At 45.5% G+C, this 22,139-nt stretch overlaps 1 protein-coding gene across 12 annotated transcripts in view; it reads right to left on the minus strand.

The window, feature by feature from the left end:
- The window catches only part of FHOD3 (formin homology 2 domain containing 3), a 522,587-nt gene that overhangs the window by 193,887 nt on the left and 306,561 nt on the right, over positions 1 to 22,139 (minus strand). For all 12 annotated transcript variants that reach the window (XM_019986698.2, XM_019986697.2, XM_070778524.1 and 9 more), the window contains exons 6-7: positions 19,111 to 19,205; positions 171 to 282 (exon numbers count right to left, since the gene is read on the minus strand). In XM_019986698.2, coding sequence (XP_019842257.2) covers positions 171 to 282; positions 19,111 to 19,205 — 207 coding nt within the window. The remainder of the gene's footprint in view (positions 1 to 170; positions 283 to 19,110; positions 19,206 to 22,139) is intronic.

The following is a 22,139-nucleotide window of genomic DNA, read 5'->3' on the forward strand; positions in this document are numbered from 1 at the left end:
CACCTAATCTTCATACATATGCATCCTGAAACATCTGTTTCCTGATGTCAGAAGTCCACACAAAGGGAATTCTGTTCCTTTTCAATTCTGCCTTGAACATGGAAATAAAAAGTGGAAATCTTCCATGAGACACTTTTACTTGGATGACATAGTAAGCAGGGACCACTCACCCCTTTTTGTGTCCACGGCAGAGATGGCCTGAATCAGGAGAGGTGCATTGGACTCCGAGTATTCCACAAAGACCAGCAGCAGCTTCAGGGCTGTCTTCACCACCAGGCGGAACTGTGGAGACAAGACACAACCGTCGTGCAGCTGCACACACAGCAGGGACGTCTGCAGCCTTTGTCCTGACAGCAGCTGGCACCCAGATGCTCTTCTCAGCAGTTACGCAGATTCCTTCACCAGACACCTCAGAAGGCAGGTGTCAGTATTACCCCCATTGCACAGATAAGTAAATTGAGGCCAAGTCCCTGACTCAAGATACCACAGCTAGAAAAGGAACCAGAATTTGAACCCAAGGCCTTTGGCCCCCGGGCTCACACAAGTTCTGTCAACACAGGAGGCGGCAGTTGCTGGGTCGGTAACTTCGTTTTAACCAGACTACATCACTGTGATGTACCGCAATCAAGTCTCATTTGTTTTCTGATGAAGAAGCAGGCGTGGCAAGCTAAATGACTTGTCTGACGCTGTGACAGGACGCTTGAACCAAGTCCGGGTTCTTAAAACTGCACAGGGAAGGCCATCTGGGGCCTCACCCCCACAGTCCTGGGCCCAGAGGACTGCACTCGTGAGGAGCCACACCCAGCCCAGGGCCCCTCTTCATGCAGACTGAAGGTCACTTACCTGGAGAAATGCAGCTGACACTGAACCCTAACTCACTCAGCTGCTGGGGGTGGGGTTTGGGCGGTAGGGTGGGGTGGGGTGGAGTTGGAGGTGGGCTGTGGCAGCCTGGGGCTTCCCGCTCAGCCCCCCACCCCTTCCCACAGGCTTTGTTGCTGCAACCTTGACTCATGTCTCCTTTCCTGCACCCCATTTCCTCCTTCTCAAAGAAATCACACACCACCTTCCTCCTGGAAACAGGTTCAAATCCCCCTTCTAGGAAACAGCGCACCTGCCTCAGGGCTGCTCCTTGAGGGGGCCCCCAGCAGGTGGCTGGACAGTGCCCCTCTGCCTCCGCCCCTACCCCACGGGCAGAAAGAGCTCTCCTGGGGAGAGGGGCTGCTGTGCATGGAGTCTGCAGGGTCGGAACCACACCTGGGTCAGAGTGGCCTCAACAGTGTTTGCGTGTGGAATGAACGAATCTCCCAAGAAGCAACCAATCAGTCCACGTTTGTTCTCCCACCCCTGTGGCTGCGGAAAACCGGCTCCAGGCACTCCACCAGGTCTGCCGCCGAGCAAGGCCCAGGGACTCCTGCAGGCATCTCCTCACATCAACATATCAGAGCCAGGTGTGGACTTTAGGGCGGGATGTGGAGCCCTGCACACGCCAGGGGGACAGGGTGAAACCATCACCCATCCCAAGTCATTTCTCCAAACTCGTGACCCCACCTCTCCCCGTCAACCCCCTGTCCTCTGTCATCTCCCCTAGTAAACCAGCTGGCTTTTCCTCGATTCCATAGCTCTCTCCAGCCAGAGCCATGGTATCCAGCTCCCCTTAAAAGAAAATTGCTCAAAAGAGTTGCCATACTCCCTGATTCCCCTTCTCCATTTCCCATAGACTCCTCAACCCATCTGACAGAGCTCCTATCTCCACGGCGCAGATTAAACTACTCTTGTCAAGCTTGCTGATGGCCTCCATGTTGTCCAAGCATCCCTGGTGGCTCAGACACTAAAGAATCTGCCTGCAATGCAGGAAACCTGGGTTCGATCCCTGGGCCAGGAAGATCCCCTGGAGAAGGAAATGGCAACCCACTCCAGTATTCTTGCCTGGAGAATTCCACGGACAGTGGAGCCTGACAGGCTACAGTTCATGGGGTCACAAAGAGTCAGACACGACTGAGTAACTAACTCTTTGACTTTCCATGGTGTCCAGTGGTTACTCTTCTAGGCTCATTTTAGCTCAACTCTCAGCAGCCCGTGACAATCAACTGCTCCCTCCAGAAACAATTTCCTCATGACATGGCTGACCACCGTCTCCTACCTGGGGGGCTACACTAGCTGGCTCCTTCTAAGCAGCTCAACCTCCAGGTGTGGGGAGGCCTCAGAGTTCACTCCCCACCCCTGCTCCCTTGCCACACACTCTGTCCAGGTGAGTTCATCCAGGCCCTTAACTGTAAATCCCACTTATGACTCAGTGCTCTTCAGACCTGGCACCTGACCTCGCCACTCTTATGGGCCCTCAAGTTCAATGTAGCCCTAAGAAAACTCTCTCGATTTGTACTTGTGCTCATTCTGTCCCACCACCACTTCCAGCGTGTCCCTTCCACAAGTCCACACCTTGGGACAAGGCCCCACCATTCACTCACTGCAAATGGGAGCCACACTGCCCTCCTCCCTCCCAATTTCACAATGACTCCATCCATCAGGGCTGTCGGCAGCTATCTGACTCTGCCCACAGCTCCCTCTCCCTGTCCACCCGAGACCACCGTGAGAGCCTCCTCAGTACTGCTGGGCTTGTCACCTTGAAGCCCTTTCTCTAAACTTCAGCCAGAGGGACCCTGGCCCTCTCAACCCTCCACTGGCTCTGCATCACATTCAGGGTGGCGTCCACCCCTGCAAGCTTTATGTCGCTACCAAGCTCTCCGTCCTCATCCCCGTCACTCCCCTTCTGCCCAGGATGCTCCCATCAGCCACCTCTCTTTAGTCACATGACCGTGTGTTTTTCACATACAAAGCTTGTGCCTGACTCAAGAGTTTTCTCATTGGCTATTCCCTCACCAGTCACCACAGGACTGGCCTTTCCTTATCTTCCAGGTCTGAGAGATTTCCCCTCGTGGGAAATAACATTTCTGACGACGTCATCTAAAGGAGCCCCTTGGTCACTCACGTCACCCTGTTTTCTTCACGTCCTTTATCATGACCCGTAACTGCTACATACACGTCACTCATCTGATACACGAGCCACACCTGTTTAGAGCGGCCGGTCCCTTCCCCAGGGATCTTCCTGACCCAGCAATTGAACCGGGGTCTCCTGCATGGCAGGTGGAGTCTTTACCAGCTGAGCCACCAGGGAAGGCCCAGAGCAGAGGCCACCTGGTGGTGGAGATGCTGATTTTTCTGACACACCAGAAACCGCATCTCCCTCCAAGGGGCTGCTGGGTCAGTACTGCACATGGGCAGGCCGGAGTGCCCTCTTCACCAAGGCTTGGCCTGCAAACCCAACCCCTAATGTGTGTGGAGCCAGTCTCCTCGGCCCGCTCTGACCCCCCACTCCACCCCAGCCCTCAGCACGGCCGGGCCCCCCGCACCAAGTGCAGAGGACAAGCAGCGCCTTGGGCTTCTGTCCGTCCGCCCTGCGACGTCCTTATCAAAATGGGACCTGAGTTCTGGCGAGGGCTCTGAACTCTCTAGAGCACGTTCACCTTTTGTCAGCCATGTCCCACATTCTCTGTTCTCCCTAACTGGGAATAGACTAAATTCCAGAGTATTTTTCTCCGCAACTACAAGGTGGGGGTAGGAGAGGAAGGCATGGCACAATGAACGGTGCTATCTCGGTACATGTAGAGCAGAAAAAATGTCTTCAAGTAAATAAAACAACCCAGCAAGCCCAGGCTTGGCGCCCTCATTGGTGGGTGGACTGTTATTATGTGGTTTAAGCCTCCTCGGTGTCTTCGTGGGAAAGAACCTGGCTGCTGCCCAGCCCATGGCCCCATCAGCTGGTCTCAGCTGGGCTGCCTCCCGGGCATCTCTGTGGTCACGGGGCCTTGGCTGACAGGGTACTCAAGGACCCACTCTCCCTTACAAGGTTCTCTAAGTAAGAAACCACTGTTTTCTCGGGAAGTCTTCTTTCCTTATTAGTCTCAACATGCCTGTTCACGTCATCTTCTCCTTTGCTATGAAGGCTCTGCTTAGAGATCTTTTGCCCCTGTAACTTTATTTTTAAAAAACCCTTAAACTCTTCTGAGTCATGATCTTAGGCTTCTATGAATTTGGCTTCTACTCGGTCTAAGTTGATGTTTATGTGTGTTTGGAAGCCTTACTATGTAAAATTAATCACAAACATATTATATAGTTAAACTACTTTAGAAAAAAGAGAGCATTGACACATTAATTTAATGGAAATGAATAGTACTAATTGCTAGCATGTCCCAACTAATCATCAAAATACAACCAGCACAGCTTCTCTTCTGAAATACCTCATTAGCATTGCTGTACAGACTTAAAAGGAATAAGAATTCCTGACTTCAAAAGATTTCTACACCAAATGCTCATTTTTCCAGAATTCACGCAATTTGATGCCCTCAAGTATCTGGAATGCTATCAAAACCCTCCAAAACCTTGGCACAGTCACAGTGGAGGCCGCACAGCCATTCCTCCAAGTCGAAACACGCTGCTCATCATCTCAGAGCTCTTAAAAATCCGCTGTGCTTATTCTAAGACACATTCTAGCAGGAGTGGCCACCGAGCTTCCTGACCTGCTGAGAGGAGGTAAACGAGAGGCCAGTGATGGACCGAGAGAGGCAGGCCCACCGTGGCAGCGGGAGCAAGGACCACGAATGAGGGGCGGGGACACACGCATGGATGCCAGTGCACACAGCACTGCAAGGCTCAGACACTGGAGGCTTCTCAAAGGGCTGTGGCAGTGACCCTCCAATGCCATTTCATCTCCACCTGGTGCTCCTTCATGTTCTAAGGGGCAGTTTCATCACAAATGACTTACAGGCTAAAAACTCTGCCTATCTGTCTAACACTGAGGGCAATCAGTAAGAACTGATTCTCATTCTTATGGAGCATGAAGCACTTGGGAAGATAAAGCAACTGGTCACAAAACAGTAACCAGGACAACACGGAGTCAGTCTCAGAAGCAGTGGTTCTGAGACCAGTCAGATGCTGCGGGCATAGATTCCCCATATCAGAAGGTCTGGGTGGTCCTTGCTAAGGCTACTGCAGAAGGAATTCAGAACCTGGATGGGGGTGAGCCGGCCAGGCCATCTAAGGTCCTTCCCAATTCCAAGATGCTCTGATTCTTCTTTCAACATCCTGAGTGCCTTCCAGATGCTCAGTACCCACTGAAGGTCCCTGGGCGGCAGGAGGTCAGGAAGCTGTAGCCCAGCCTTTAAGAAGACAGTCAACCTGCTTTGGAGACAGGACTCAGAACACCTCCACACAACACGGCTGAGAGCATTACCTGTGCCAGGGGCCATCAGAGTCCGGCTACTGAGGACAGAGAGCAACGTCCCAGAGCCAGGCCCCTACACTGGGGAGGAGAGGCTCAGAGCTGATGTAGCCGGCCTTCTAGGCTTCCAGGGACCCGAAGAGCGGTGTGACAGCCTTCAGGTTCCCGCTTATACAAATAAGCCCACTTATTTTAGGGTTTGGAGGAACCACACGGAGGGGAGGGTCTACATTCAGCCTTTGGGCTACACATTACCTACTTTTATATACAGTCAACCCTTGAATAACATGGGTTTGAACTGTGTGGATCCACTCATAGGAAGTTTTTTTCTTTTTCAAAGGTAAATACTATGGTACCACATGATCCGCGGCTGGCTGAATCCCTGGGTGCAGAACCACGGGTACAGCACTGCGGACATGGAATAACCGCAGATATGGAGAGCTGACTTTAATCTATACACCATTTTTCAACTCCTGGAAGGGTCTGGGTCTCTAACCTCTGCATAATTCAAGGATCAACTATAATTACATTCTAGGAAAAACTGCTACTCTATTTTAGCGCTGTCCATCATAATGCTGCTGCTGCTGCTGCTAAGTTGCTTCAGTCGTGTCTGACTCTGTGCAACGCCATGGACTGCAGCCTACCAGGCTTCTCCGTCCATGGGATTCTCCAGGCAAGAACACTGGAGTGGGTTGCCATTTCCTTCTCCAATGCATGAAAGTGGAAAGTGAAAGTGAAGTCGCCCAGTCGTGTCTGACTCTTAGCGACCCCATGGACTGCAGCCTACCAGGCTCCTCCATCCATGGGATTTTCCAGGCAACAGTACTGGAGTGGGGTGCCATTGCCTTCTCCCGTCCATCATAATAAATTATGTTTTATGTTGCTTTAAATATGCAGCTAAATCACAGTATATAACAGGAATCTGAGACAAGCCTTTCACTCAAGGACAGGAACATGTAGTCAGCGGTGAACTGTGCTTCTTATCATCAGTGTGAGCCTTACTTTCCACAGCAGCTGTTCCTCTCTGTTCCTACACAGCATAAAGTGGAGGCCGTGGGGCTTCGGAAGACCAGGGAGGTCCCACGGACAACCTGGGACTCCAGTGTCACCTCCACGTCAGGGAGGCGGGGACTGAGTAGGACGATGGAGTCCATAGGGCTTGGCTGGTTTTGTTGTTGCTGTTGTTTAATTTTCAGCCCACAAGGAGGGCATGGAGTCAGCCTGTACAGAACCTGGCTATCTAGGGTTTAGATAAACTGTAACCACCAGTTGTTATGGAAAAGGAGTAAGAGGCAGTTCCTCAATAATTCTGCTCTTAAAAGCAAAGTAGAGGGCTTCCCTCCTGGCTCACTGGTAAAGAAACTGCCTGTGAATCCAGGAGACAAAGGCTCGATCCCTAATCTGGGAAGATCTCACATGCCTGGGGGCAACTGAGCCCGTGTGCCACACTACTGAGCCTGCGCTCTACAGCCGGGAGCCACAACTAACGAACCTGAGCACCCCAGAGCCCATGCTGTGCGACAACGAAGCCACCGCAGCGAGAAGCGGGTGCACTGCAACTGGAGAGTACCCCAGCTCGTCGCATAGAGAAAAGCCCGCACAGCAACAAAGACCCAGCACAATCTGAAATAAACAAATAAAAAAGCAAACTGGAACTCCCTTCACGCTTTATGGTACTTAGAGAAGACCAAGAACTTCACTTAGCAGGTCAAATACGTTGCTTATGAAGTAGAAATCAAAGTATTCCCCCAAGTCTCCAAATTCCTACTCTTTTAAAAATTCAGCAACCATAGAAAGAAAACAATTTCCAAACCTCAGGATTTAAATTATAAAGGGGGTTTGAAAGACATGCTTCATTCTATCTGTTTCATTTTCCCCTAAAAAAAGCATGTTATAGAAGTGGATGCTGGTTATTAAAACTGAATTAGAAATTGGAGGGTAACTTGATCCTCAAAGCTTTGCCACACTGTTTACAAGCTAACCAGAACTAAGACTATACTGAATATTTTAACAAGAACAACAACAAAATTCAAGTGACTTAAGATATTTATCAAACTTCTCTTAAATGCTTTATTCCAAAGACATATACTCAAGCTCAGAATTTCTAAGCAAAAAGCTCAGAATGGGCCCTCAGACATCTTGGGGTTCAAATCTCTCCCCTTTTGTGCTGTCATCATAAGAATGAGGTTGATCTTATCAGAAATAAAGTATAGGCCAAAATACTCTCCCTGAGTCCAAACTTCTGAGCCAAGGCTTTCAGGTGTCTGTGGGGGAGAGGTGTAGACCCCAAAGCTGGCACACCTGCCAGGACAGGAAGCCACTCACATCAAACCCATGTGCTGTGGCTTCAGGGCCTAATGGCCAACCCATGTATGATCCAATGCAATTTGCAGAAAGGGAACCATCTTGGTGATTAATGGAGTAGCCAATTGTGGGGCTGGGAACCCCTCAAACTTTTACTTACTTGCTGTCAGAAAATCTTGCAGAATGTCAAATACAGAAGACTATTCAAAAATAAAGACCCTGATACTGGGAAGGATGGAAAGCAAAAGCAGGAGGCACCAGCAGAGGTCGAGGTGGTTGGATGGCATCACCAACTCAAAGGACATGAGTTTGAGCAAGCTCCAGGAGACAGTGGAGGACAGAGGAGCCTGGCATGCTACAGTCCGTGGGGTTGCAAAGAGGTGGACACAATGTAGCAACTGAACAACAAAAACAAAAATTCAAAAATAATTCAAATAAATGTCAAAATAGTAAATAATGCTGTAAAAGAACATGTTCTTCTATTGAGATAAAGTACTGGGGCTTACCTGGAGGTTTCTGTAAAGAATAATGTCTAAAAGTGAATAAGACCAAAAAACATCCACTTGCTAAATTTCTTTTGGGATACATTTCTCAGTGTAACTATGAAGAGTTAGCTGATAACAGGTAACATAAATCCATTGTTGTTATCTAAGCACTTCACCCAATATCAATAACCTCAGATATGCAGATGATGCCACCCTTATGGCAGAAAGTGAAGAGGAACTAAAAAGCCTCTTGATGAAAGTGAAAGAGGACAGTGAAAAACTTGGCTTAAAGCTCAACATTTAGAAAACTAAGATCATGGCATCCAGTCCCATCACTTCATGGAAAATAGATGGAGAAACAGTGGAAACAGTGGCTGACTTTATTTTTTGGGGCTCCAAAATCACTGCAGATGGTGATTGCAGCCATGAAATTAAAAGACACTTACTCCTTGGAAGGAAAGTTATGACCAACCTAGAGAGCATATTCAAAAGCAGAGATATTACTCTGCCAACAAAGGTCCGTCTAGTCAAGGCTATGGTTTTTCCAGTGGTCATGTATGGATGTGAGAGTTGGACTATAAAGAAAGCTGAGCACCAAAGAATTGATGCTTTTGAACTGTGGTGCTGGAGAAGACTCTTGAGAGTCCCTTGGACTGCAAGGAGATCCAACCAGTCCATCCTAAAGGAGATCAGTCTTGGGTATTCATTGGTAGGACTGATGTTGAAGCTGAAACTCAATACTGTGGCCACCTGATGCGAAGAGCTAACTCATTTGAAAAAACCCTGATGCTGGGAGGGATTGAGGGCAGGAGGAGAAGGGGACGACAGAGGATGAGATGGCTGGATGGCATCACCAACTAAATGGACATGGGTTTGGGTGGACTCTGGGAGTTGGTGATGGACAGGGAGGCCTGGCGTGCTGCGATTCATGGGGTCACAAAGAGTCGGACACGACTGAGTGACTGAACTGAACTGAAAGCACTACCAAAACCATGCACTAAAACACTGCCTTAGGGAACACTGCCACAGTACCTTCAAAATGAAGGGGGGAAATCAACCAGAGTGGTGCTTATCCCCAGCTTCAGATACAAAACCTCCTGGTCCAGAAGACTCTGTGACTGGTCACACAGCTAACTTCTAGAGGAAGTCAAAGAAAACCAAGGCTAATCTGATTTCTACCATACTATAGGGTACCCCAGCTTTCCCTCTGGTGCAAAAACATAAGCCACAGGCAAATGGGACACATATTCTTCTCTTCTGCTGCTGCTGCTGCTAAGTCACTTTAGTCGTGTCCAACTCTGTGCGACCCCATAGACAGCAGCCCACCAGGCTCCTCTGTCCTTGGGATTCTCCAGGCAAGAACATTGGAGTGGGTTAGTGGGTTGCCATTTCCTTCTCCAATGCAGGAAAGTGAAAAGTGAAAGGGAAGTCGCTCAGTTGTGTCCTACTCTTTGCGACCTCATGCACTGTAGCCACCAGGTTCCTCCATTCGTGGGACCTTCCAGGCAAGAGTACTGGAGTGGGTATTCTTCTCTGAGTAATCAGTTCAGTTCAGCCCATTTCAGTCGCTCAGTCATGTCCGCCTGTTTGTGACCCCACGAATCGCAGCACGCCAGGACTCCCTGTCCATCACCAACTCCCGGAGTTCACCCAAACTCATGTCCATCGAGTCGGTGATGCCATCCAGCCATCTCATCTTCTGTCGTCCCCTTTCTTCCTGCCCCCAATCCCTCCCAGCATCAGGGTCTTTTCAAATGAGTCAGCTCTTCGTATCAGGTGGCCAAAGTATTGGAGTTTCAGCTTTAGCATCAGTCCTTCCAATGAACACCAAGGACTGATCTCCTTTAGGATGGACTGGTTGGATCTCCTTGCAGTCCAAGGGACTCTCAAGAGTCTTCTCCAGCACCACAGTTCAAAAGCATCAATTCTTTGGTGCTCAGCTTTCTTTATAGTCCAACTCTCACATCCATACATGACCACTGGAAAAACCATAGCCTTGACTAGACGGACCTTTGTTGACAAAGTAATATCTCTGCTTTTTAATATGCTCTCTAGGTTGGTCATAACTTTCCTTCCAAGGAGTAAGCATCTTCTAATTTCATGGTTGCAATCACTATCCGCAGTGATTTTGCAGCCCCCCAAAAATAAAGTCAGCCACTGTTTCCACTGTTTCCCCATCTATTTCCCATGAAGTGATGGGACTGGATGCCACGATCTTAGTTTTCTGAATGTTGAGCTTTAAGCCAAGTTTTTCACTGTCCTCTTTCACTTTCATCAAGAGGCTTTTTAGTTCCTCTTCACTTTCTGCCATAAGGGTGGTGTCATGTGCATGTCTGAGGTGACTGATCAAAGCTGAATAACTTTCTTATGTAAATAACCAGCCCTGGAAACATGACAATGAACAACTGCCAAGCTCAGGAATGTGAAAGTGCTGTTAGCCTGAGTGTGCTGGTCAGCTGTCATCTCCTAAAGTGGACGGAGAAGGGCTGGCAGATGAGTACTGGCAGGTAGAGAGAGGCTGCAGGGATGGGGTCAGCAGTGCTGGCAAAGGATGACCTGAGCTGGTAGGGCTGCTCCCAGCGGGCTCCTGGAAGCTTATGTTTTTTTCAGTCGTCCTGTTCACCCAACTCTCCTAGAACATCTCTGTCCAAGGAACAGCACATCAGCCACAGTGAAGCTTTTACATCATTCCAGATGTTCTTCCATATTAGAGCCACCCATTTCCCAGAAGAGGGAACACAGCTGCAAGTGCTTGGCCACATGCCCCCAAAGGAAAGAAGGTTCAGAGTCCCACTTCATTCCTGTTTCCTCCCATTTACATTCATAAGGGATCTTGACTATGTAAATTTGTAAGCTGCAGTTCTGGTTTATCAATAAGCCTTTGGAGAGTTGTGGTTCCTACCACAAATCAGCTCCCTGAAGCTAATCATCTCAGAGTGGAATGAAAAAAAAAAAATGCTGTTCCAGCCCTGTGGCTGGGGACCCATTCTGGATCTTGGGGTCCCCTCAGTGTGCTGGTTCCTTTAAGGTGTGACTCCAACCTCTGGTGTCAACTACTAGTAAATTCCCCCCAAACAATGACTAGTAAAATTTCCTTTTTTTTTCTTTTTCTTCCACTTAGATTATGGGGGTATCCAAGAGATAAAATCAGTGAGAATTAGTTTTCTGGGTGTGTGCCTACGTGCTCAGTTGCTCAGTCGTGTCCGACTCTTTCTGACCCCATAGACTGTAGAATGCCAGGCACTCCAGTCCATGAGATTCTCCAGGCAAGGATGCTGGAGTGAGTTGCTATTTCCTCCTCCAGGGATTTCTGGGTGTATGGAGCCGAATAACCAGTAGAAGAGCAATACCCATAAAGGGGAGAGTGGCTCTTTGTATCCATAATATCTCTGACACAAATATTACTTGACTGAGTGAGTGAAAGTCACTCAGTCGTGTCCGACTCTCTGCGACCCCACGGACTACACAGTTCATGGAATTCTCCAGGCCAGAATACTGGACTGGGTAGCCTTTCCCTTCTCCAGAGGATGTTCCCAACCTAGGGATCAAATCCAGGTCTCCCACATTGCAGGCAGATTCTTTACCAGCTGAGCCACAAGGGAAGTCTAAGAATACTGGAATGGGTAGCCTATCCCTTCTCCAGTAGCTATTCCCGACCCAGGAATCAAACCAGTGTCTCCTGCATTGCAGTGGATTCTTTACCAACTGAGCTATCGGGGAAGCCCCAAATTGAACCTGTATTAAAACATGGAATTTGGTTGGTCAAGAGGTTAAGAATCTGCCTGCAAATGTAGGCGACACTGGTTTGATCCCTGGTCTGGGAAGATTCCACATGCCATGAAGCAACTGAGCCCAGATACCACAGCTCCTGAGCCTGCACTCTAGGGTCAAGAACAGCAAACAACCCATAGGAGGAAGGGAGCAGCCACAGACTACCTGGACAGGCAGGAAACCACATCCCGAGTCTTCTCCTCTATGACACAAAAGCCGTAAGCTGCAGGGAAGGATAGCAAATCTTGTTGCCCCAGAAGCACAGGTAGTGTAGTAGAAGGGAAAAGAATAAGACTTTGTGTTGCTGGGACAGGGGCAAGAACACATCCCTCAGGAGAGACCTTTTAGAGTTCTCCTACCACTGAGGGAGGGACAGGACCACTGAGACAGTCCCACCTCAAACCCAGTTTATTGGTGTAGTATGAAATCTTGATATTAAAAAATAACCTTTTAAAATTTTTACTGATTTTTTTATGATTCTAAGAGTAATATATTCTCTTTATACCAAACTTCAGAAATACAAAAATAAAGTAAAAATCACCTGAAGTGCTATTACATAAGGATTTTAAACTTTGTACATTTCCTTCTAATTTTCCTACACTATTTTCCTGTATTATTGTAGTATTTCAAAAACCTAACATCTAATGACTGTGTAATTAATATTAGGCATATGACCTTGCTAAAGACCAATGTTGGAAACAAGGCAATAGAGAAAGTTCAGTTCTGGAAGCACCAGGCCACAGCAGGTTCCACTTGGAGAGAGGCAGGAGCATGGAGATTGACCTCCCTCTGAGACTCAGATGTGTAGAAAATGTTTAAAGCTCACAGTGAAAAGGCAACATTGAGAAAAACTCTCTAGCAAGCCAGTTCTCATCTCAAGCACAATTACTTAAAAGAACTTGGAAACGGGTGGTAAAGGAAGATAATACAGCAACAGCAAAACCCAAGCCCTGCTCCCCTTGAGAGAAAACTGAAAACCTCTCTACTCTAATAGCTTAGTATTAGAGATGTGCCCATTTATAGGCATAAATACTACCTACGTTAGCCTATACTATCCCATACATACCAAGCTTTCAACAAAAAATCACAAGATGTATAAAAAAGTCCCAATTCCCCACCCTTTCTAACAAGAAACAAAGCCATCAATAGATTTGGCTCAATATTGGAACTATAAAATTCACAATGATTAAAATGTTAAAGACTAATGGAAAAGGTATACACCATGCATGAACAGATGATAAATTTCAGCAAAGGGAAACTATAAGAATCAAATGGAAATGCTGGAAGTAAAAAGCATTTAAAGCCTAAAGCTTTCCTTTCCTGAGTGAATATGATCTTGAGGTTGGAACTCTAGCCTGAAATTAATGGGAAAAAAATCAAAGCTCCACATTTAGGTGTTAAACAATCACAGAGATGCAGAATGGAAGAAATTGGCAAATGTAAATAAGTGAAAAACAAAACAAAACCTAGGAGGTTTAGTGAATTATTAGTTTGATTGGAGCTAGCACCCAGGGCTGCCGCTGAATGCAGAGATGGGATTTATAGAAGGGGGACACTGTATTCTGGGATCTTACCAAAGTAAGATCCTTTGCACTGGATGGACAGAGAAACTGCTACCCCACACAATGAGGAACTACAAACTACATCCCCAAGGACTGTCTGTGGAGACCATCAAATTTAACTTGGACAGGATGGCATAATCAGTTCAGTTTAGTCACTCAGTCGTGTCTGACTCTTTGCAACCCCATGGACTGCAGCATGCCAGGCCTCCCTGTCCATCACCAACTCCCAGAGTTCACTCAAACTCATGTCCATCGAGTTGGTGATGCCATCCCACCATCTCACCCTCTGTCGTCCCCTTCTCCCCCTGCTTTCAATCTTTCCCAGCATCAGGGTCTTTTCCAATGAGTCAAGATGGCATAGTATCTGTCTTTAAATACTTTAAGAGTATTTCCATGGGGAAGTGAGTGTGTGTTATTCCAGAAAGCAGTGCAAAGCATTTGGTTAATGACAGAGAGGTAGAGGTGGGTCCCCACAAGTAAGGCTTTCCCACAGTTCCAGTGTCCAGTAAAGGCAGTTTGAGGGAAATGGCACTTGCTCTGCTGAAGTATCGGGAGTGTGGCTGGTGAATGTCAGGAACATCTTGAACAAGATTTTGCCATCTCTCCAAGGCTAGAATTCTATTTGATATTACATTACTCAAAAAGCACTTCAGTGAGTCTCCAGATAATTATGCTGAGTGAAAAAAAGCTAACTCCTAAAGGTTACATGCTGTGGCCCCTACCTTCCATATAACCTTATTGAAATCACCAAAGTATAGAAATGAAGAATAGGTTAATGGTTGCCAGAGATTTAGGTTGGGGTGGGAATAGGAGGCAAGTGATATTTGGGCTCCTGTTGGTGATGGACACGTTCTGTCTCTTGACTGTACCAAACCCTCAACTGCCTGATTTGCGATGCTGTAGTACAGTATTGCAGGATGTTATCTTTGGAGAAAGCTGGGTAAAGATTACACAGGATCTCTAGGTATTATTTCTAACAATTATATGTGAACATACAATTATCTCAAAACAATTAACCAAAAAAATTAAAAATGAAAAAGCACTTTAGATCTCACCCACCTGTGGGTCATCTGAGCAGATCACACTGGCAGTGACATGCCAATGACCGTGACCAAAGGGTTCACGAAACCTCCTCTACTTTACAACCAGCCAGCACTTCCTGGCACCATGGATACACCTGTTTAGCTCTCCTAAGGGACACGGCCTTCATCTTACCCAGTATGTCAGAGCTTTCCAGCTACTGAATCCCAACTGCCGAATTTTCTCTTCCTGCTTGGGGAATGCCCTGTTGCTCAATGGTTAAGAATTCACCTGCAACACGGAGACTCAGGTTCAATCCCTGGGTCAGGAAGATCCCCTGGAGGAGAAAATGGAAATCTACTCTAGTATTCCTACCAGGAAAATCCCATAGACAGAGAAGCCTGGCAGGCTACAGTCCATGGGGTCACAGTCAGACATGACTGAGCGACTAAGCACCACCACCACCACGCCTACTTCTGCTGGAGGCAATGCCATAGTCCTAGCTGCCCAGGTTCAAAACTATGACCCTCACTTTGATTCTTCATGCTGTTTTTCTACATGCAGAAACCCAGTCCTAGGAAGCTATTCTACAAAATGTCTCCAGAGTTTCATCAGTTTCTGCTGCAATTCTTAGCCAGGTCTCACTACCTCAGGGCTTTGATAGCATGCTAGGTCCCTAGCTCCCTATCCCTGTCAATTTCTTCTCCCACCACCTCCATCTTACACACCCAGTGTTACTTCTCACCATCTTACTGTCCTAACAAGAAACTTTGAGCAGCGTCCCCAGTGTGTGCGTATATGTGTGTGTTTGTGTGTGTGTGTGTATTTGTTGTGGGAGTGGGGAGCATGGCTCTCTAAGGTGTATAAGAATGTGTGTGTGTGTGTGTGTGTGTGTGTGTGTATTTGTTGTGGGAGTGGGGAGCGTGGCTCTCTAAGGTGTATAAGAACGTGTGTGTGTGTGTGTGTGTGTGTGTGTGTGTGTGTGAGACAAGGGCCTTGTGGCCAGAGCTCCCCTTGACTCAGGTTTAGCAGCTGTGCCACGTGGCAGTCAGGATGCAGGGCCATCCCCACACAGCACAAAGTAAGTCTGGAGATCTATGACCAGCAATTTGGGACACAGCTGGAAGAATGAGCTGCAATGGGCTGACAGAAAAATGCAGCGACAGCAACATAGAAAGGGCAGGTTTCATGACAATATCAGGAGGTCATGAAACCTACAAGGAGGTTATGGGCTACTGGGGCCTCCCCCATGGCCAGAAGGCGATCCATACAGATAAAGAAAAACAGATTCTCTGTATGATAATAACGAAAGGTTATACTGTACAAGCTGAATCACCTTACCCCAGTTAATGAGACTTCCAGATATATGAAGAGGGAAAAAAATCCATATTTGTGAAAAGTCATGAGGTTAGCATCTGCTTCTGACTGGGAAGTTTAAAGATGGATTTTTGTAAACAGAATGAAACATATTATTGAAAACACTTTTTCTTTCTTTTAAAACGTAATTATTTGGCTGCAAATGGATCGTTTCCTCCTCTGGTTATGAGACTCAAATACCTGCAAATATTGCATAACGGCCCGCTGGCAGACACATCTTGTTGCCTTTCATGGAAGGAAAATGAAGAATTATGAGAACAGGATGGCAAGGTTTCTCTAACCCAGGATTCCAACATCAACTCTGTGCCTGTTTAAGGCACAAACAACAGGACCTCAGGGTTCCTGTTCTTCAGGTTCTGAGAAATCTTAGTCAAAAGAAAAACCTAGGACCCCTGGCTTTCCTTATTTCTTAATTTAATTTGAATCAGGAAAACCTCTGTGGCCATACCGCCCAAACCGTATGTTAAAGGAGAGGCTGAGGCTTCTCTCTCAAAACTTAAGGATTTGATGTTGGTTCACCTGTTCTTGGCAGAGATCTCATTCTCCAGGCATGGGGGTGAGGGGGAGTGTTGACGCTACCATACTGGTTTTGTAAAGAAGTGATCTCATTAGACCTGCACTTGGGGGCTGCTGCCCCTGTTGACTTTCAGCCAGTCGTCTGAAACTGAGCACTCCTTGCAGGGTCAGCTGAGACCTTCCTCTGACATTACAGAGTAGACACAGGCTCTGAGCAGCACCCACCGTCCCCTTTCCAACAACACCAACAGCCCCAAGGCTTAGGCTGAGTCTTGGCTCTATTTTCTTCTCCACATAGTGCCTGGTCTGGTATTGAACACAGGAGCTAGAGACCATTGTAGGGAAAATGAAAGATGGAAGAAGGATCCAGCAGTGATCTATCAGTGCCGATGCTCCGAGTGCCTGGGTGGGGGAGGCAAATGCCCTGCCTGAGAGAGATGCCCAGGGTCCCAAACACCATGTATGCTGCACAGGGAAAGGAGAGGGGAAACATCTCATTCCTGGGGGCTTTGAATTTCATGATTTCCCCATGTTATTTGGAAATCAATAAAGATGTCCCATATATTCCTTTCCCAGTGTTTATTTTCCTTGCAGAATGATGCCTAAGAAAAGTCGACAGGATGCTGCTGCAACACTGAAGGCTGTGAGCCTTCCTCCCGTCTACTGAGCAGACGGAGCCACTTCCATTAGGAGCCATTTCCTTTTTCTCCTCTCTTTTTCTTCCTGGTCCTGGTCTCTCCTCTCATCCTTTTCCCCTTCTCTCTTCTTCTCCATGCCTTTCTTGTCCTTTTTTCCCCTCACACTCCCCCCACCAGGATCTTACCCTTCCTCTACTCCTTCCTGGTGATGAGCTAAAAGGTGGTCAGTTTTCCTGTAACAAGCGTTGCTGCTAGGTTTTATTCCTGTTTCTAAATAGGGTTGGTTGTTGGCATTTTATTATGACCATAATAAAGTGAGCTTTCATTGCAAAATCTCCCATCTCCCTAGCTTTTGGGGTCCTCGAGACCATGCAGAGAGCCCAGGGGAAGGAGCAGCTTCCAAATGAGCATGAAGGTTAAGGAGACTCAGCAGAAGGGAGAAAAAATCAGACAACACTGAAGCAGGATATGAGATACATATCTTCCCTCACCCTGCGAAATCAACCCAGTAGGCCTGCCATGCCACTCAGCTTGTAAGGTCACCTAAAGCACTTTGTAAATAAAGGCACATCCATTTTCCAAAGAAAATGGAGCCAGGTGTTTAAAGAGAAGAGGGGGAGGAAGAAAAAAGAGAAGGAGAAGAAAAGATTTTCAGTCTTCTAAGAAAAACCATAACTGCTTCTATTATAAAGTGGGAGAGGAGATTCTATTAAAAATAATACTGGAAAAGGAAAAGTGAGCAGAGATTTGAGGGTCAACCAAGGGCCTGGGACCCAGTGGGTATCACACACCAAGGACTGTGACTCTGCCGAGAGCCCAGGGCTGGTGCCCACCGGCCTCAGCAGGCTCGCCACAGTGAGGGTGGCAGGGAACATAGGGATGGGGAAGCCTGGGATGACCACAGGTTCTGCAGGGACCCCCAGGAAGCTGTGCAGACTCTGCAACATGTCTAAGTCAGGTTGAAATTCCCCACCCACGCCCCGACGTCTTCCCCACTGGACCTTGCTGCCTACTCTCATCACCATGATGTCCACCATGATGCCTCACGCCACAGGCTGACCACAGTCCAGCCTGGATTCACTGGCTTCTGCTCAAGATGGGATCCCTTCTGACTTCCTCCAAGTCTGCCTCCAGCCAGGTTCGTCATGGCCCCACCTGAGAATCTAGAGAGGGCGACGCTAGAGGCTCCCTCAGCTTCCAGCACCCCTCGAGTGTCACGGCGGATCTTCCTCCCTGGGGCCGTGGCCCCAGGAAGCGGGGACTCACAGCCAAGGCACTGCCAGACAGACACAGGCCAAGATCTGTGGGGGAAACTAGAGAGATCTTCATAACCAAGCACGAGTTCCTCAACTACAAAATGGGGACGTTATTTACCTTAGAGTAGCCTCGTGTGTATTAAACGCAATAATGCCTGAAAAGCACTTACCATGGCGCCTGGGTAAATTGTGAGTCAACATTGGTCACTTTTATAATTGACGGCAGAATTGAAAGGCAGTCTCAGATTCTTTCATCTATACATACAGGAATATGCATATACATATATACAGCATACATATACTTAAGTAACTAACCATATTAAACATGAAATACAGCAGGTAAGATGAATGTCAACCCACTCCAGTCTTCATGCCTGGAAAATTCCATGAACAGAGGAGCCTGGCGGGCTATAGTCTATGAGGTCAAAAAGAGTCAAGACACGACTGAGAACGCACACATTGGCTTTACCACTGGCAAGATTAATGCTCTATCCATTGCCTAATGTTTTAATTAAATGTTAAAAACCAAAGGTGCCAAAAGTATTTGATTAACAATTAAGAGAAGGGGCTTCCGGGCTATTTCAGTGGTTAAGACCCTTCCACTGCCAGGTTCTATCCCTGGTTGGGGAACTAAGACCCCATATGCTGCACGGGCAGCCAAAAACTTTAAAAAAAAAAAAAAAAAAAAGCTTAAAAGAAAATAACTAAAATGCATAAAAAATTAAGTTCTTTGCAATTTGGATATTTTTTTTTAATCTATAAAATCATAGTCCTTGTTTGTGTTCTGACAGGGCTGGCATGGAGCTAAATAAGGACTTCTTTTTATAAAACCATCCCAGAGAGCACAACAAAAAGAGAGGTGTATGACATACAAACCAAATAAAACGTTCAACCATAATCTCTTACCTTTGACCCAATGAGAGTATACAGCCACTGAATGGTTTCATTGTGGTTTATTACTCCATTCATCCCATCCACGTACAACATAATCTGGCCCAAAGCTAAAGAGGAGAAGAGAGAAAGAAGCAAGTAAATAACATCTCCAGTGATCATAATGTCAAGTGAGATTCTCACACTTTAAGTACACTGTATGTTAATGATCAAATCTGAAGATTTGATCTTCTGGTTTGATTCCTGAGCTCTGAAATTAGCGAAATCTCACCGCAGAAAGTGTGGACCACTACACAAGAAACAAAGGCTATTCCTGGCATCTGGAAGATGCAATTAAGGCACCAAATCCAGTGACTGTTGCTTCTCTGTGCCTTGATGTATAAATGCATGTTTTCAGTTTCTATATCTGTGTGAAGTCCCAGACAGGACACAGATATGGATGAGACGGTGTCTGGGTCGTGGCCTCTGGTTACGGAGAGAGGTTCTCAAAGCAACCTGTCCAGTGCCCCAGCCTATGGTCAGGCTTGTCCCAGATGCTATGGAACCATCCTAAGTTTATTTGAATCCTTAGATAGGAGATAAATATGTATTTAAGTATTATTTGTAATCCTTTCTAAGGATTTTGGGGTTTTAAAATGTCAAGATATCATGAAAACATTTGTCAATACCAAATAAATTCTTAGTTAAGGAGAATACAGTCACCACATATTGTCATTATCCATAAAAAATATTATTACACTTTTTAAACAAATACTAACTCCATTTTTTCAGTTCCCTTAGTTTCAAAATAATTTGATGTCTAGAAAATCAATAAACAAAGGTTATATACTCTAAATAGGCTTCATTGAATCACATCTGACCTCCTAAATCTTATTTAAGACATAATTAATTGGCATGGCATTGACACTTTTGGCAACACTTTTTTCCTGGTAATAGTAGAATATCTCATTTTAGAAAACTTAAAGTAAGAGGTGTGAAATGAAAATAATTCATAATCTCATAATTTAGAATTATTCTTAACATGTTGATATATTTTTCCTATATTCTTTCTTTTATGCTTAACACACACACAACTTTATATGCAGGTTGTAGGAAGCAGTTCAGATGAAATGGTGTTGACTGAAAACAGTAAATAAAACACGACATGTGAGTATACACTAATTCTAAGCATACAAATATATGTGTTATGTCAGAAAATTTATTATTATTTTATCTAATAAATAACAAAATCACATAATCATTCTGAGGAAAAGTATGTTCTTGTATATGTAAAAACTCAAATTTTTAAGCAATTAATTGAACATATTCTTGACACAATAAGCAGTATATTTTTGGAAATACCGGATTCATATCCTATTTGGTGGCAAAACATTAGAGATACTCCTGTTAAAATCAGAAGTGATTTTAAAATGATGCCCACTAATCCTATGATTATTTAATACCTTGCTAGAGAGTTTCAGGCAAACATAACAAGACATGAATAATAATAATGAAAGATAGGATGGTTAGAAATTAATACATAAAACTGTCATTATTTGCAAGAAATATTACAGGCCAAAAAAAATTCATCTACAAAATTTATAATGAGGAGATCACAATTACAACCACATTCTTATCCTGATGAGAAAAAGTACATAATACACAAAGAAAATCAAACTTTGATATAAAAACATAATGCTAGATAAATGGACACATGAGAGCAAATATGATAAAGGTTTAAATGATTTATTTTATAAGTTGATAAGAAAATACTCAACACCAATATAAAAAAGCCAAAATCAAACCAGTCAATCCTAAAAATTCATTGGAAGGACTGATGCTGAAGTTGATGCTCCAATACTTTGGCCACCTGATGTGAAGAGCCAACTCACGGAAAAGACCCTGATGCTAGGAAAAATTGAGGGCAAAAGGAGAAGGAGGTGACAGAGGATGAGATGGTTGAATGGCATCACCGACTCAATGGACATGAGTTTGAGAAAACTCTGGGACATGGTGAAGGACAGGGAAGCAGGGCGTGCTGCAGTCCACGGGGTTGCAAAGAGTTGGACACGACTTAGTGACTGAACAATGACAAGAGGGAAGACAAACTAGTTTACAATAGTAAAGTTGTTCATTCTTACTGTAATAAAAATGCAAAATAAAACAGTAGTGAGGTAGCATTCTTACTTAAATTATCAAAGACATTTTTGAAAGAAATGATTAGTCATCAACTGCTGCAGAGGTTAAATAATTAACTTCACACATTCCTGGCATCAGGGCAAACTGTACAAGTCCTGCAATATGTCTATTTAGTGCTGTAATTGTTTTAAAAATAGTTTCAATAGTTACCATTTAGTGTCTACCGTGTCCCAAGATCTGAGGGGGGCAGGGATGTATATATGTTATTAATATGAGAGCCAGGCTGTATAGGAGGTATTATTACCTTCATCTGACAGAGGAAAAACTAAGGCTCTGAAAAGGGCTCCCAAGCTCCATCACTACCAAGTGGCTAAGTCCAAGTCCAGCCAGGACAGGTGGCTTCCCTATGTCTCTACTCAGAGCCTGAAAGTCCTCTCAAAGCTCCTGCTCAGCCAATGTGATTTCAGCAATCTATCCTAAGAGAATAACCCTAAGGGAGGAAAAAGGATGAAGCAAAGATATGCACCAAAGTGTCATGTATAACATCAAAGCATCAACTAAAATCCACACATCCACATATATAAAATCCACTAGAACGCTGCATACAGAGTAGCTTACCAAAGCTATGTCCTAACTTGTGAGCTGTTTCTGATAAAAATAGTTAAAAAGTAGAAAATGAGAAACATTATATAATTCAATAAAATACTAAGATCCTCAAGCATTGAAGGAAAGGAAACCCCATGATATATTAAGCATTATGACAGGATATATGTTTTTTGGATATATTTTCTTCTACTTTTTTGTTTTCCTTGTTTTTCATTAGAAGTACCTATTACTTCTCTAATGGGAAAGCAAACAGATACACAAGAAGGAACTAAATAACCGTATAATGCAAAGTGTTAAGTGCTTTTCCTGGTTTTTAGAAT

The sequence above is a fragment of the Bos indicus genome, chromosome 24 (assembly GCF_029378745.1).
Source record: "Bos indicus isolate NIAB-ARS_2022 breed Sahiwal x Tharparkar chromosome 24, NIAB-ARS_B.indTharparkar_mat_pri_1.0, whole genome shotgun sequence".
NCBI classification, from domain to species: Eukaryota; Metazoa; Chordata; class Mammalia; order Artiodactyla; family Bovidae; genus Bos; species Bos indicus.